The sequence below is a fragment of the Dermacentor andersoni genome, chromosome 5 (genome assembly GCF_023375885.2).
Source record: "Dermacentor andersoni chromosome 5, qqDerAnde1_hic_scaffold, whole genome shotgun sequence".
Taxonomy (NCBI): Eukaryota; Metazoa; Arthropoda; class Arachnida; order Ixodida; family Ixodidae; genus Dermacentor; species Dermacentor andersoni.
In genome coordinates, this window is record NC_092818.1 from 67,158,003 (window position 1) to 67,174,751 (window position 16,749).

The window sequence follows — 16,749 nt, forward strand, 5'->3', positions numbered from 1 at the left end:
CCAATCGCAGCAAGTGCTACAAAGGAAACCCATACGGGTTCCTCGAAAGAAAAGCCCTGCAGTTGAAGCAAAATGTGTCTTGGTCCGCGACCACCGCCTTTACGGGCCAGCCGCTCTACCATGCATCTGAGCTAACCAGGCGGCTAGCAGACAGCAAGGCGAAGTCAAATTTGTCAACAACTCAAAGCAAAGGCAGGAGTTTGACGTAATAGTTCTGCGGAATCCCGCAAGGTGGAGAGAAGTAATTAACCAAGGGAAAATGAGATATCGACCCAATCGTAGCAACTGCTACGAAAAACTTCAACTGCGAGGATTTTCTCTCGAGAAACGCGTATGGGTTTCCTTTCTAGCATTTAGACACTTTCATGCTTTGTCGTTTCTTAATTAGATACTTTGTTACTTGGGAGAGCTTACCTACTGGTGACCTTGGTGTCTTACCTCCCACTTCAATTGCTGCTACTCGACGTCACTCCTGTGTAATCAAAAGCTCCCTCAACACCATTTCACATCCTGGTCCAAGTTATCTTCGACCAGAAGTTTTAGACCTTAGAGCAGGACAAGGTTTCTGCCCGCAAGTCAAGCCTAGCCAGCAGGACTTCAGTGTGGAAACGTTCAGCTTGACCCCAGCTAAACAGTGGTTTGCCAACTGCCTATGTTAACACCAGGTGAACTTCTGTGTGCAAGCTATTTTGGAAGAGAATGCTTATGGACTGGCCCCAACAGGTAATGTCACCCAAGAATCTCATACCGTAAAGTCCTTAAAGAAACGGGCTTGGATAGAAGAACTTGCATCGTGAGAGACTGAGGCCTGCTGTACAAACTTATGCCAAACGTTTAGATGCCTCGATCAATTCCCAGGGCAGCATGTGAACTAAGACAAAAATCTTGGGACTTACCTGAGGCACTGAGAAAATATTGTGCAATTATATTTAGGATATTAGAGCACTGCCAAGGAAAGTATGAAACAGAAGCCACGTTGCAGTATTTATGGCGTACGCTGTACTGGCTGGTAAAAACAATTGGAATGGCCACTTGGGCTTTTTAGTGTTCGTGTTTTGTGTGCTCTTGTGCGTTGGTGTGTTTTGTGTTTGTGTGCGGGCAATGGTGTAGAATATTCACGCATTCCTTAACTTATGTTGTGTGTAGTATCGTCTCAGTCGCAACCCTTTGGTAAGACGAAATTTTAACGAGCACCTAGCTTCGAGCGTGTCCTTCTGCAAGCTATGTTGTCTCCCATGTGTCACAAGAGCTATCAAGCTCCACAAATTTATTTATTTTATTTTGTCACCTGCAGCTTTGGTCTCTTTTGCATGCCTCCCTGGATCACGGGACTTGGGGAGTCAAGGGTCTCAGATACTTATATTAGGCTATGAAAAGGCTCTTGCATTCTTCTCAGCTCCTGTATACTTCGCATTTTCACATTATAATATAACATCGTAATATTGGCTTCCTGGGTAGAGTAGGTCAACTGCGCTGAAATTGTTTAGACTAGCATTCGTCAAATCGCCGTTGTGCTTCTGTCACGTGCAGCAATTCTTTTTCGCTTGTATCCCTGGCGGCTTATTCTATTTTTTTTTTTTTTTTTTTTGCTGAGGAAAAGAATTCGACATAGATTCTTGTCTTCGTTAGATTTATTGTCGGGTTGACTTTCCAGCTAGCCTAAACTTGTGTATAGATTTAGATCCGCCCCATTTGTCAGACCTGGGGAGCTTGACGTGTATAGAAGCAGTAATCATCATTGCTTATAGTTCAACACGCCATTGTAGCCCAGTTGTAGTGGCGTTCTGATTATTGAGCGCAAGATGGCGGTTTGGATTCGCGGCTCTTTGGACAGCATTCCGAATGCTCGTGCACAACAAGCCTTGAAGTGCAAGTTGAAGAACACCAAGTGAGAAAAATTAATCCGATGACAATCACTATTTTGTTCTTTTCTTTCCTCTTAGTTCAGTACTTGGTTCTTCTTGACAGTCATTCTTGAATTTTGTGCGGCATATTTCCTTTATTATATTAGGTTCATTACTTACGTTGTCCGTTGCTTAACTTATCAAGACACATTGTGGGCGTATTACTTACAGCTTTGTGCGCATCCGACTGCATGGTTGAGGCATGGAGCGTCACTGTGGAATAGCTCTGCGTGTCACAGCACGATGACAGCAGGTGTGCTTTGCAAAATTAATACAAATGCGAAGCAGTTTTTTTTCTGCGCAGCATCGCACACACTGCCACACACTTCACAGAGGCATTCACTATAGTCAACGCAAGTGATCTGCGTAATGTAACGAGATAAAAAAAAGGCACGCGGTGCATTGCGTTCTGACTTGTATACGCGTAGGACAGTCTGGTCCACAACGCCTCTTGGGTGACGCAAAACAAACTTGAAGTGCGCATGTCTCTGCACAACGTAAACTTGTCCATTCAACGTTGCAGATCAGTGATGATGTCAGACCTTGTCCCACGGCGCGCGACAGAGCAGTCGCTTCCACATGGAAGGCGATTGGTGATGCAGTGAGACTGCGAGATGACCACGACTGCCGTGTTTGTTGGGCAGGATCAAGTGGTGCTCTTGATGATCCAGTCCTTGAACCGCGATATCCGGGTGCAGACGCCAGGCAGGTTGGGCTCGGCGCATCCGATGCCCCACGATATGATGCCTGCCAGAAACCATCGACCGTCCTTGGCTTGTATCTGGAGAGGACCTCCGGAATCTCCCTGTAAAACCGACCAGAAGAGGACAATGTATTCACGAGTACCAGAAGGCCCTACACTATATCAGGGTTCTATAAAATTACTAGAGGTGCCTCTGACGCTGCAGTCATGCCATTGTAAATCAGGGATATCGCACAGATATTTGCTTTTTTGATGATCTGGAACTGCTTTCTTTTATTCTTCATTGAGGTTGAAATGCGTTGTGTAGTTAACGTTGCAGCGTTTTTTTAGAGCGTCGAAGTGTTTTGCACTCCCTATTCTTGTCGCGCAATTTCCAGCCTTAGGAAACAACCTCACTGAGCGTCGCTGAGTGTCGCTAAATCTTGATGACATCTTCACATAACAGTCATATGTGCATACAATTTTTGATAACCTCTACCATTATTTTTAACGCGACAGCGATAAGGGCCCCGTGTGGCAGAAAATCAGGTGTCGGCGTTGGCGGAGTTGTCCGTGAGAGAAGATTTCCGTGTATATTCACGTGTATGTATATGCAACGCCTTGCTATATGACACGCGGTATATGTGGCTTATGTTGCCACACCATTATATCACTAAAGTTGATCATACCTCGTCTTACATTCTTGACAAAGTTATTCCTCGGATGTTTGAGAATGACAGCCCACAAACAAATGTCATGAAACAAAACACCGAATGCACATGCCTTTTATGTTAAACTTTTTCAGACGTAAATATTAAAAGTGAGACACAATAACAGAAACCTGAAAATGATATAATTTTTTCGTGGCGCGGCTGTGCACATACCTCCGGGACCAGCCCACGCAAGAGGCCACATTTCTACCGAAACCTGGCTGTCGTGCATAGCATTCGCCGCCAGCGTTTTTTGGTAAACAATACCGTTACATAAGCTGCAGTTGCAGAGAAGCGTAAAAAGCAGACAGGAATCTTTGAATGCTATCGAGTTCTACTCTTAAAGGCGAAGCTTAAGCGTCCTCGAAGTTTTTCTGTGTGATGTTCTGGAAGTAGTTAAATGGCTCGAATTTGAGGCTTAATACGTCACTAATCATCGTCACAGAAGCGATTTCACTGATAAGTCCCTTTCATGACGGTTAGTAAAGAAATACCAAAAGAAAAGAAATTGCGAGGTTTTACGTGCCAAAACCACGATCCCATTATGAGGCACGCGGGAGGACTCCGGAATAATCTGGACCACCTGCGGTTCTTTAACGTGCACCTAAATCTAAGTACACGGCTGCTTGCGCATTTCTCAATCATCGAAGTGTGGCTGCCGTGGTCGGGATTCGATCCCGCGACCTCGTGCTTAGCAACCCAATACCATAGCCACTAAGCAACCATGGCGGGTCAAGGACCTAAAAATAACTGTATCCACAGCGAAGGTTGTTTAGACTAATCCATGTGACACTCGTAATTTTCATGCTGTTTCAACCCCGTAACAGTGTCACATGATAACACCAGCACCAGATTTTTCTGAAGTAATCATAGCATCGACAGTGCCTTATAACACACATTTGGCAAGACAACTGAAGTTGAGGTAACGTATCCACAGTTCTATTTGATAACATTGATTCTGCGCAGCATGGCGTAGAAGCGGGCGGCTTTCTCAAATTGAAATGCGAATTCCACGCGTAGTAGATAGTGCTACTTCACAAAACAAAGAGCTATGTCAGTGGGGTTCAATCGTCTGAACAAGCTGATTGACGCAAGATGACTATCCTATATGTGCCGACGAGTTACAGCTATACTTACATGTACAAAATAAATGGGGTATGCCACATGTGGCCTATTTCTGTGCCAAAACTTGCGCATAAACAGCCTTTCAATAACGAGTCCTCTCAACTACCTCACCAACATTTTTTTTTGTATGTAGATATCACTGAAACAAACATACAAATTAAGCTTGAGGGGTGTCGAGGTGGTGTATGAGTTTGCTTTGGTTTCGTGAAGCATGTTTTGCCTGCTCATATCATGTTTAGCGTTATTTTCAGCGGGATTAATAATAATCCATGTGATGCAATGGGTCACCGACATAAGTTTCCATATGCGCCTTGTTATGCGATGAAAGCCGTTTGCAATCTCTTCATCGGAAATATGCGAATGAGTTTGACCGTTATGCAAAAAGTTGAAATCAGCGGTGAAGTTGCTTAGCGAAGTTCGTAGGCACCCCATAATCATATTGGACTACGTGCAGTAAAATTCAACAATTTCGGAGCAAGGTTTTTCGTTCATCATTGTGTGCCTGATAGGAAGTGTTTCTCATAGTTCAATATCTCTGAACAAGCGTCATGGTTCTGCCATGTTCGAAGGTTTCTAGAAAGTGGCCGCCTTGACAAAGCAAGACTTATAACTATATATAGCACGCCGGGTATGGGAAAACTATGCATGCTTTATAGTGGATACAACGACATCCTTTTATGTTCTTTTTTTTTTCATAAGCACTCCTTCATGCGAATGACGCGAAGCTTGCAAAGTATATGTAAATGAATTACAGAACTGAATCAGAGCAAGGGGGTCTGCCACCATTAACATATGCAGCAGTGAAGTCAGGTGGGGTCTTCCTGTGTAGAAGGGTGTGGTATTTGTTTCTTGCTTTAGTATTCTCGCTGCGGGTTACCTACGTAACATTGTATTGTTTGCAACCACGCATGGATGGTTTCTTAATTATTGAGGGCCAACTTATTCAGAATAATCAATTCACTCTCTTTTTCTCGTGAGTGGGAACCAAATGTGGTATACCATTCGGCATTCGGCACTGGTTTATAAATTCATGCTAAGCAGTGACGACCGTTACGCATAAAATTTTCTATCATTCTTGTTTGGTGCTCCCTTGTGCTTTCTATCGTGCATGACCCCAAGTTGTCAAAAATGCCATTGCAGTTTTTGCACAACGCAGAGCTGGCAGCTCTTCTTTCAGTTTCTTTCCCATTATGAAATTATCCATAATTTTTGAATAAAAAGAACATGTATTTTTTGATACGATTGGTTTATGCGCCGGAAGATAAGTCACTGTTGCTTTCCGGCTGCCACTACCAGCATTGCTGAAATTCTAGGGTGGCTGCACATAAAGTATGATTCAGCAAACAGTGGAATTTGTACGTAACCCTGCATTAATAATGGTCAAAAGAGCAATTACGCTCAAAGAATACCACCGGAAAAAAGTTGAAACACTGTGTCATTCTTTTTTCGTGTTATCCTTTATGCCGAATAGCTGTTTCTTGTTTTATTCTTCTTTTACAATACGTAATGCAATACGTGTAATACTTACCGACCAGGTCCGAATTTTCTGCATTAATACTTCAATCGTAAATTACACAAACTTTGAGATCTGGCCACGTAGAAAGAGATGCATGACAGAATTATTAAATGATTTCTTGGAATTACACGCCACGAAAATCAAAATAATGAGCTCCTGCAAAACAGCCAAGCAGCGCTAACATTTCTTTCACCTGTCGTAACAATTGTAGTGCTTTGTGTCGGGCTGTAAATGTGCGTAACAGTCTAAAGAACCAAGATGTCAGTCTGCACGACGACGAACACTCGCCTGGCAAGAGTCCCTGCCTCCTTCTTCGAAGCCAGCACACATGAAGATGTTGGGTATGTACTCGTGCCTTCCAGCTGCCAGGAACATGTTCTTGCACTTTTCGTTGCTCACGATGGGTACCTTGACCTGTTGCAACACGGACGGCAGTACTCCACCTGTGAAAGCAATGCAGGATGCTCTGTACACACAGCAAGGCAATGAACCACAGAAGTAAAAGTAGAGCTCATCGATCTAAACATAATTGTGAAATCAACTTATGATAGAATGGGACGCGATGAATGACGCCACTTATCAATTTTCACCCTGCGATCGTTGTGATACAAAACCACGCATAGGTTGTATCCAGTGTGTGGTACACCCTAAAGAATCAAGATGTTACTCTGCAAGACCTGCACGACGACAAAAACTCGCCTGCCAGGAGTCTCTGCCGCCTTCTCCGAAGCCAGCGCTGGTTATATTCATTTCTCAGCACACGCTGGGGTTTCTTAAAGCATTCTTTATTGACGCGATCAAAGATAATGCCAGCTACTCTCTTTCTTATGAGAAACATAAATATATCACACAGAGCACTATACAAAAGCAAAAGAAGCGCACAATGTGATACAATCATAACAAATCGAGTACGAAACGCTACGAAAGAGAATGCAACACAGCATAAAGACTCACAAACACTACACATGCCTAAACTATTAGCTGTTAAAAGAGCAGAATCGACACATAGGACTGCTTCAAAATGAAAATGAATGGCATCATAGATGTCGCTCTCACCAGACAAATATGTAACCCTACATTATCGTATTGATCCACAGCATCAGTTTTTCGCAACAGCGAGTGCATGTTAAAGAAGAGCTGTTACCAACAAGCCAAACAACTTATTTTTGCTCACTGCTTTCGATAAACCCTCAATAAATTGAAAAACAGCCGGCTTCTTGGTTCAAAGTACCTTCGGTACATCCTTATATCTGTTGCCACATTCGCAGTTCTTCTCTAATAACGTCCGGTTTATTGGTGATACCATTTCAGACGAGAGGCATCAACCACATCCGCCATCATACGTGGTAATGAGAAATCACCATCGCGTCGTCGTTGTCACCTGTATACACAGTAAGAAACTTATACCCTTAAACGTTCTTGTTTACCCCACGGCTTACACACGAAATGGTTAAAGCTGTAACAAACTTATGGTACACAGAAGCAACCGTAAACGATGCCTGAGGTGACGGAAGCCGTAGTTGAAAGCTGTGTACTAATTCTGACCACGTGGTACATATTAAATATCTGAGGCTAGAATTTGACAGCGATAGGTATAAAAATGTATTTAATGCAGTTTCAGTGTCTTCCGTCGTAGCTATCATCACGTTTACTTGCCAAAAAAAAAAAGTCGCCAATACAGAAACGTTCGTTTGTCACTATCAGTGATTCTTTCTTGCTAATCAACAAGGGTGTTAGCCGCTTGACAAAGCAGCACCCTTAAAGGTGCTAACGTTTTTACTAAGTAGGGAAGTCGGGGTGTTGAACACTGTTCTTTCGGAGTATCCTTGACTCACTCAGAGCGCAAATTTCTCATCGCGGTAGTCCACGTGCTGGACGGGAAGACACGGTGTTCCACGCAGGGACATTGCGGGAGTTCAGGAGGGAGCCGTCGCGTTGTCTCCCGCTGTTCTTAACTGATTTGGATTGAACTTGCGAAAGGCAACGTTTAGCAGCCCAATTTCATAGCGTCCCGTCACGGGATTGGGAGAGCCGGCATGCAATCCTAGATGCCTCAGAAGCTGCGGACTTGCGGCTTGTTCTGTATCACTGTACGCGTCATACTGTTCACATGTCTGTTCACTGCACTTCTGAGTGATGACGCTCAATGGATCCTACAGGTCAGAGCACCACAACTCAATGTCAGCCAGCGCCCAAAACTATCTTCTCTGGGGGTAGCGCGGAGCGTACTTTAGTGTGAAACATTCTATTCTTTGATTGTGGAGAGCCAATCCTCTTTGTGCTATTCGTTGCTGCCCTCGCCATGTATTGCAATGTCACGTCAATTCATGAAGATCGAGCGCGGCTGTTATTCTGAAATATAATGGAAAAAATACACGTCTCTTCACAGACTAGCCGTTTCCGGCGAAAAGAAGTCGCTTTCAAGGATAGCATTGTTTGTTACGTTTCCGTAACTTGTATTTTGTATTTGTATTTATCGAGGTTTCTCCATATGACCGACGAAGGATCTGCTCTCTCTGTACCCGTTTAAGGTTGCGGGAACACTACATAAAAATGCAGCTCTTGCTCCACTGTATAGCCGCAGTCCTTCAGCGTTGCCAAGAAAGGGGTCATGCAACAAGTGGTCGTCACATTTATTGTCTTCGAATGACACGAAACGCTATCTGATTTCTGCCAGATGAGCGTCGAGAAGTTCCTTCTAACAGCCAAGAAAGTTCATCTTCATGCCCCAGAATGACTGTAGACCGGGAAGAATGCGCCAGAATGTTATGGTTTAGGGCAGCTGCTTTTGCGGTTACAGTTTCCCCCATGCCAGCTTCACATCCGCGCACTCTTCACAGAATTGCGATGGTTTTACGCATTCGGCAAGCGTGAACCTCGCGGTCAACTTGGTCCCAAGAATAGAAGGTACAATTGGGCTCGCCGTCATGTTTCACAAAGTTCGCTTCGTAGGAGTCTATGGTAACATTCCGCTTACCACTGCCGGGAATGAGCGTTGTCCGCACGAAAAGTATCGTTACTACCGACGTAGGGGCTGTGTGGCGCGTGTGAAATTTCGCGCGCGTGAGTGGAGTGTGGCGCCAATCTCTTAGCTGGAACTGTCTAATGGACATGGAACTAGTTGTATTGTAACCTGCGTCTGCTGCTTACCGTTCTTTCGAAGTTTGGAAGTGGTGACAATGCTAAGCTGTGCGGCTCGCAGCACAACGGGTGGTGTTTGTCTGAGCCCATTCTGTGCTTACTGTGTGGGTGCGCGTACTTCGAGACTTAACGACACCCGGTCTGATGCTTCTCGTGCCGCTTTATGGTCGCCGCCCTTTGCATTCGCAGCGCACCGCTCTACGAAAATAGACGGAAACACTGCCTAGGCAATGCCTCCCAGGACATGTCCCTTCTGAGACCACGCTTCACAGTGCTAGGCACAGGCGTGTGGCGGCAACGTAGCAAAGTCCACGGGTTCACAAAGTCCAACTGTGGCAACGGCTTACACGGCGTGTGTGCGGGTGCGACGCCGCCATGCGCGGCGCGAGTACTCGCTCCGAACAACAACAGTCGAAGGGGAAAGCCGGGCGAAGCACGCGTTTCGACAAAGGCCGCGACGACGACACCTATTGCCGACGATTGTCAATTTGCGCGGCGGGCTCTAAGCGGTAGGATCACGAGCCCTTAAGCGGGTCGTAGAACAATGAAAAGAGGGGCGCTCAAGGCGCGGAAAGTCAGTCGAAGGCGCCGAGGTCAAGCGGTTGGCATCGCTATATGGCGCACCAAACTGCACGGAAGACGGCGACTTGCAGCCTGCAGACAATGAAAAACTATTCGACTTGAAACTTCAAAGACCAGACCGACTGAGAATGGCAAACGGTGCGCAAGTTTCGTCAATCGTAGCACTTTGGAGGAATGGTTTAACTGATGGCTGCGGCAGTTTTTTTTTTTTTTTTTCACGGAGAAGAAGGTAGAAACTGTTAGACATCAAGGAAGCCGCAGAGACGTCAATGAACCGCGTGACAAGCGCCATACCTGCAGAACGTTTCCCTTAGAGTCTCTAGCTGTTTCGCTTTCGGAAGGCAGTGAGGCAGCCATTCATCGGCGTCTGAGGTGGATTCCAGGGGATCAACATAACGAGAATGGGATTCCGAAGTGGGCTGGGGGGCGCACATTTTACCCACGAGGCGGCTTTCCCGCGGCGGGCCGCTCAGATACGCCGGTGGGACGACGGCTTTGCTGGTTGAACATTGCCCCCAAATGAAAAAAAGAAAAAGAGGAAAGGAAGTCGGAACATTGTCTAAATGGTAGAGACACACGATACCGTAGGGAAATTTTTGCCGTCGTAAATAAATTACGTGGAAGTATTAACAGAACGCGACGTTGAGCTGTAGTTGGTTCATGCTTGAATTGTGATTCTGGCACAACGAAAACTAAGTGGAAAAGAAGGGACAGAAAGAGCGCCAAATGTTTCTTCGCTTGGACAGGCGTATTCGTTAACGAAGCATACTATAAATTCATTGTTGTAAGTATAAATTCGATAACGTTTCTTCTATTTGGTTTGATCCTGTTGAGTACAATGTTCCGAGGAGGAGGACGAAATAAAGACCGAAGGCAGAGGTGTCAACCAGAAATGCCTCTGGTTGGCTGCCCTACACTGGGGGACGGGAAAGAGGGAATATAGAGATAAGATAGAGAGAGAGGAAGGGGGAGGAAAGCCGCCGTGAGCTCGCGCATGCACGCGGAATGCCTCAGCGGATCAAAGGCGTTGACATAGACCAGTCGCCCTCAAGAAAGACGAAAGTGCCTCCATAGCTTCGCAGGCCGACGAGCGATGGAGATGGTCTTCAAGAAGCAGCTGCACAGACAACGGCCGATCGTCCAGTCGTCGCAATGCGATAGAATGTGTGGCTTTCCTACTGAAATCGGTGACAATGGCACAATATATGTTCGATGTTCGGCGTTAGCATAGTGTCCAGGTGTTTTACATTCTCAGCTAATCTTCTTTGTCAGGATATTTGCAGAGCATAAAAGGAAAATTGAGCAGTTTCACCCGCAGGGCGAAGCACTGAAAGTCATAACAAGGTTTAGCGTTGTTGCGCTGATGCTTCTGAAGCAGTGTTTTGAGAAATGGCGGGGATTAAGTATTGGAGCGACACAGCATGCTAGGCAACTACTGCAGTGCTGCAGAAACGCGGCCTCACCGCTACCAGGCGCCTCACAGCATAGTTGTAGGAGAGGCTTCACACGCACAGAATCCTTCAACCGGTTTCAAACAGCGCTTGAGCATGGGTGCACGAAAGCTGTGCAGCAGGGACGCTAAGTGCTTGTGAGCACGACGCTTATGGCAACAGCGGAAGGTGGAACGCTGCCCTAGCTGGCTCTGCTGCAGAGCCCATAGAGTTTCCTACAAGAATTACTAGAGGGAACTCTGGCGCTATTGTCGACGGGAGCTGCAATGGGAGCGGTTGTCCTAGCATGGAAATTATGGGAAGTACATGGATTTGCCTAAACTTCGTCCTTTTGGCTTCAAGCCGGCTTTGTGACTTTGTAAACTCGTCATTTTCAACAGTATATTGCGCAATAAATAATTAAATAAACATAATTAAAATTGCCCGACGGTAGGATTCGAATACAGGGACTCTAGCACAGAAGCCTAATATTGAAACCATTAAGCCACGAACGCATGTATCGACAAGCAAACGAAACGCCCTTATGAATTTATCGTGGGCATGCCAGCGCCTTGAGACGCTTGGCGCGTTTCGATTTGGCCACCTGGACAAGCTCAATCGTTGCAATTCATAGCAATTGTACGCGTTCCCGGCGTCTTCTGCACTTCGAAGAATATAGATTGCGCTGAAATATACGACGATAAGATTTATATAGCGTAATATACAAAGCCACAAGAACGTTTGAATCCACAAGCACGAAGATGAGACAAATCCATGTACTTCCCATCATTCCCATGTTAGGACAACGACTGCAGCGCCAGAGTTTCCTCTAGTTTTTTTGTAGGAAACTCTATGGCAGAGCCGACTGAGCCAAGCCTAAGGGTGCGTTCATTCGACTTCTTCGTTTTTGCAGCCAAACACCGTGCAAGTCGCTCGTGCCTCTAGGCACCTTCTCGCCCTCCGCACTCAGCCTGTGGATGCACTCGGGCCGTGGACGTACACGGCGACTGCGTGGTGACGTGGGCGACGCGAACGCGTCTGGAGATAGAATTGCTGCCAAAATAAAATGAACTTACGGGCAAGAGCGCGCTTAGACTTCCGGACAAAATGACGGGCCATGATGAAGAGAATGTTGAAATTATGCGGTACGTCCGTCAGCCAAGTAAATATGTTGCACTGTCTCCACTGCCATGGGGCTTTCCTCAGGACTTCTATGGACGCTTCGGAACAATATATAGATATAGATGTATGTATATGTATACACGCGCATCCTCTGTATTCCACGCATTCTCCTTTCCGTTCCCCTTTCCAGCTGTACGGCGATGCAAGGAATTATTTGCTCTAAAAAGACCCAGGGCAGCGTTCTCCATATCAATTGCGGCTAACCGGCACTCTTTGTCTTTGAGGCACTCACCCGCAACAAGAACGCCATCCCCTATGTGGTGCTTGAAGAAGCCTCCTGTGTACCTTGCTGTTCCAGGAATAGTGAAGAAAGCTAGCCTGACCACCGCGGCTCTCAAGCAGATCACATTGGAACTTCTGCATTGTTCATACTCTAACCGAATTCATGTTTACACGGATGGTTCCGTCTCGGAAAATTCTACGGGCGCCGTTGTTCTATCATCTCAATCGATCGTCATCAAGTTTAAGACATCACACGTAACGACATCTACAGGCTCTGAACTGGCCGCTCTTCGCGCTTCTGTCGAATACATTGAAAAAGAACCGCCCAACAAATGGGCAATATTTTGTGACTCGAAAGCAGCCCTCCAGAGCTTGAGAAGTTTACGACGTGGCAATTATGAACAGCTGGTGCCACAATTCCACGAAACCTGCCATTGCGCTTCTGAAAAAGGACATAATATCATATTTCAGTGGCTGCCGGGACATTGTGGCATCGTTGGTAATCACCTCGCCGATGACGCTGCCCGACGTGCCCAGGCTGGCTCACCGACACTCCTTATACCTTTATCCAGAGTCGACGCTGCAAGAGAGCTTCGCAGTCTCGCTCGTACAATCACGTTAGGTTTCTGGCATACACCTCAGAACTCTAAGTGTCGTTTACACAGCCTCGACCCATCACTGAAACTTACATTACCAGCGAACCTTCCACGACGTGACGCAACACTGCTGTGTCGGCTGTGGGTAGGAGTAGCATTCACCAACTCCTACAGCTATCGTATTGGAATGGCGGATTCACCAATGTGCGCGAAGTGCAAGTGTGAAGAGACCATCAGTCACCTTTTGTGCCACTGTTCTCGCTTCGATAATCAACGCGAGACTCTCCAGTGTGCCTTAAATAGACTGGATGACAGGCCATTTACGGAAGCGAAGATCTTGGGGGCCTGGCCTCATAGTTCATTGGCCCAGAAAGCAGTTCGAGCGCTTTTTCGCTACCTGAGGGAAACAGACTTGAGTGCCAGACTGTAGACATCCTATACCTAAGTTCTCTCTCTCCCACTTTCACTCCCCATTCCCCTCCCCACGTGTAGGGTAGCAAACTGGACTCAGTCTAGTTAACCTCCCTGCCTTTCTGTCTTCCCTTCTCTCTCTCTCTCTATTTGCTCTAAAAAACAGTAGTTGCACGCACTTTATTTTGTGAAGGTCGAGAAGTCAGCTTCAAATACGTGGCTGTGAATTGCTAGAGCACGCGGAGCGAAGGGGAAAATGAAAAAGGTAAAGACAGAAGAGGTGGATGGTAGTAAAAAGTGAAGATGATGACTAAACAAATGCACGATGCATTTGCATGAACAAATACAGCACAGTCCAAGAATCAAAATGTCAAAACCTTCAGACGACATAAAGAAAGCTTCGTTTCGCTTCGATTGTACTTGAATAAACTCTCGCAATTGCTTACCAGTGGCAACCCCGTCCACTACATCCTTATTTAATATAAGTAGAAACACAAAACTATATTCGTAATCATTATTCTTGTTCTTTCTAAACTTTAAAGCTATAAAAACGGGCAAAAATATCCAGCAGAAACATAGGATATAAACCATGGGAAAAAATCATGTAAAATAAACCAGGGGAAAAAGCCTGTGCCCTGTAAGATTGCTGTTGTTTACCGAATTCCTTTGTCATGCGGCCTTTCGTACATAGGGCAGACAGGCCGATGCAATAATGTGAAGCTGTCGGAGCACCAGGATTCTTCAGACAGGAAATCTACAAACCTGGCAAAGCACTGCTTCGAATGCGAGCGTAAGCCATTCTTTGATGACACAAAAATCCTGTTTGTGCAGAATGATAGCATTACAACGGAAGTGACGGAAGCATTTCACATAATGAGAACATGTAATGGGTGTATTAGTCAGCCTTCCGTAACCTTATCTTTGAAAGAAATGGGCTTGCTGAACCGGGATGAACAACGGTGTTAATGTCACCCGCATCCACGAGGCCATGTTTCGGGAATGACAAGTGCTTTTATTCAAATCGAGCATGTGCGTACGCTTGATGTAAGACTTTAAAAAGCCAGCGTCGTTTTTTTTTTTCAGTAAACGCAGTTATAAGTCAGCGCCGTGTGTGTCCCATCCTCTATTCTGTTGTCCGGTGTACATTTCTAGCGTTGTTTTTTAAGCATTATTGAAAACCACCAACTCGCCCAATCTGCCGTTATTCTTAAGTATACGAAAGACCATATGAAGAAGGCGGAGGAACTAGCTGGAACTTACAAATGAAAGAGTGACGCTTGAATGACGAGAATATGCACTCCTCGTAATATAACTCCTCGACGTCTACTGAAAACCCTGATTTGACACCCAGAAGCCCTTTTTTGAGGACGTGGAGTAGAACGCGCCCCCTTCCCCTCGGATCGTTGCGCGCGACGGAAGACGGCGCGCTTCCTTCCCGCTTACCTCGCCTGCGTGTACGAGATTGAGCCGCGATCGCCAGCTAAGGCAGAATTCGCACAGCCGTCACACGCCCCGCCGGGTCACTGTCACGGCATCGGCGTCCGTCATGAAACAGTGTTTTCTCGCCGGTTTTTATAAAAAAAAATAAGGACCCCGGCGACTCTAGGAGCATCAAGCAAGGTCTCCGGGGTAATATTTTAGGACATACTGGGAAGAAAACACTGTTTCATGAAGCACGCCGGTGCCGTGGCGGTGACGGAGCGTTTGACGGCTGTATGACTCCGGCCTCACCGTGCACGCTTTCACACCGCGCGTGGTGACAATTTCATCGCCCTGAGACTCTATACGGAACCTCACGGCAGCGCCGAGTGCAGAAGTGCACCTGGATCGTCCATGTAATTGATATCGCAATACCAATAAAAAGTGACGGTTTGTGAAGTAATATGGCGATCATGCTAACGTGGTGCCACTCACAGTAAGTGTATTGCACTTCACAGAGAGAAAAATAAAAAAGAAAGTGATGTGTACAAGCGGTGAACTAGAGTGCGCATTAACAGTTATTACGATAACAGACTATTTTCTTTTAACCAGTGCACTATTAGCAGAACATACTGCACAGGCTGAGTGGTGCAACAGCAATGTCAACAAAGTATAGGGGTAGAACGAAAGCGGGACACGCACAAAAACCAACAAAGAACTGCGGAACAGGACTGTGTGGCTGAGTGTCAGTCCTGAATGGCAGTTCATGCTTCTATCACGCAAAAAAAGAAACAGGAAGTTCTGCGCGCTTTTTGCAGAAATGTAGGGAACGGGATGACAATATACTATCAATTCACCGCAGTCAGCGCGTTTGCTCGCCTACAGTCGGCCGAAATCGCCATCAGCAAGGCACCGCAGTGCAAATTTCGATGCGTATCGTCGACCGCTTATCAGTACTATAACTCAACGACGGTGCTGCCGCCTACATTTAGCTCAGACAGCGAATACTCCTGGCAATCAATTTTCGTTTGGTAAACGAGCACCACGGAAGGCATCATCTTTGTCTCGTCTTTCTTTTCCATCTGTCTTTACGTGAAAATATTTTCAGCTTTGTGTAACCGCCAGAGAGCCCCGTCGTATACCTGGGCCAAAGAGAGCACGCGAGCGTATTGTAGTATATTCAACCAATGCCACGCACTGTTTTGTACTAACGGCGACGCTACAAAACGAGAAACAAAAGACTGAATTATACGCCGAGCACTATATATTCGCTGTTATCCTTGGCTCTCGCTGTCACTCAATGGCTTTGCTGGGTCCTTTTACAGAAAGACAGGCGTGCAAATGCGGACACAAGGAGGAACAACGGTGGATCCTGCCTACATGTCTATAGCCGCCGTGGCCACTCATTTGAGATAAGGGAAAAAGCTACGCGTACACCCGTCTTCATGCATTCTTTTCCCTTCCGTTCTATCGAGCATTGGAATCGCTTTCCATGTGACGTCACGGCAATGAATGCGCGAAGAACGGTTCCCCGAAGTTGTGCGCGAACATATAATTAAGTGAGTAGAGTCGAGTTTGTGCCAACTGCTCACTCTTCACCATAAACGTGGTTGTAATTTCTTCTTCTGCGTTGTTGTATGCCCTCTTTGAAGTACATTGTCTGCCCTGATGCATGATGATGCAAGCGACTGTTGTGGGGAATTCTCTTGGTACTATTTAGTCGTCGTCGTTAGTGAGGCGCTCCCCTTCGGACCGCAGCATTTAACACTTTAATTCAGCGTAATTTGTTCATCCTTTGTTCTGCTACCATGTACTCCTACTGTATCGCT

General features: G+C 46.1%; 1 protein-coding gene across 2 annotated transcripts in view; it reads right to left on the reverse strand.

Moving 5' to 3' along the window:
* Window positions 1-1,898: 1,898 nt before the first annotated feature.
* Sb (serine proteinase stubble) overlaps window positions 1,899-16,749 on the reverse strand; it is a 119,790-nt gene continuing 104,939 nt past the window's right edge. For both annotated transcript variants that reach the window (XM_050178033.3, XM_072288198.1), the window contains exons 7-8: window positions 6,226-6,380; window positions 1,899-2,709 (exon numbers count right to left, since the gene is read on the reverse strand). In XM_050178033.3, the coding sequence (XP_050033990.2) occupies window positions 2,551-2,709; window positions 6,226-6,380 (314 nt within the window). In that variant the 3' untranslated portion in view covers window positions 1,899-2,550. The remainder of the gene's footprint in view (window positions 2,710-6,225; window positions 6,381-16,749) is intronic.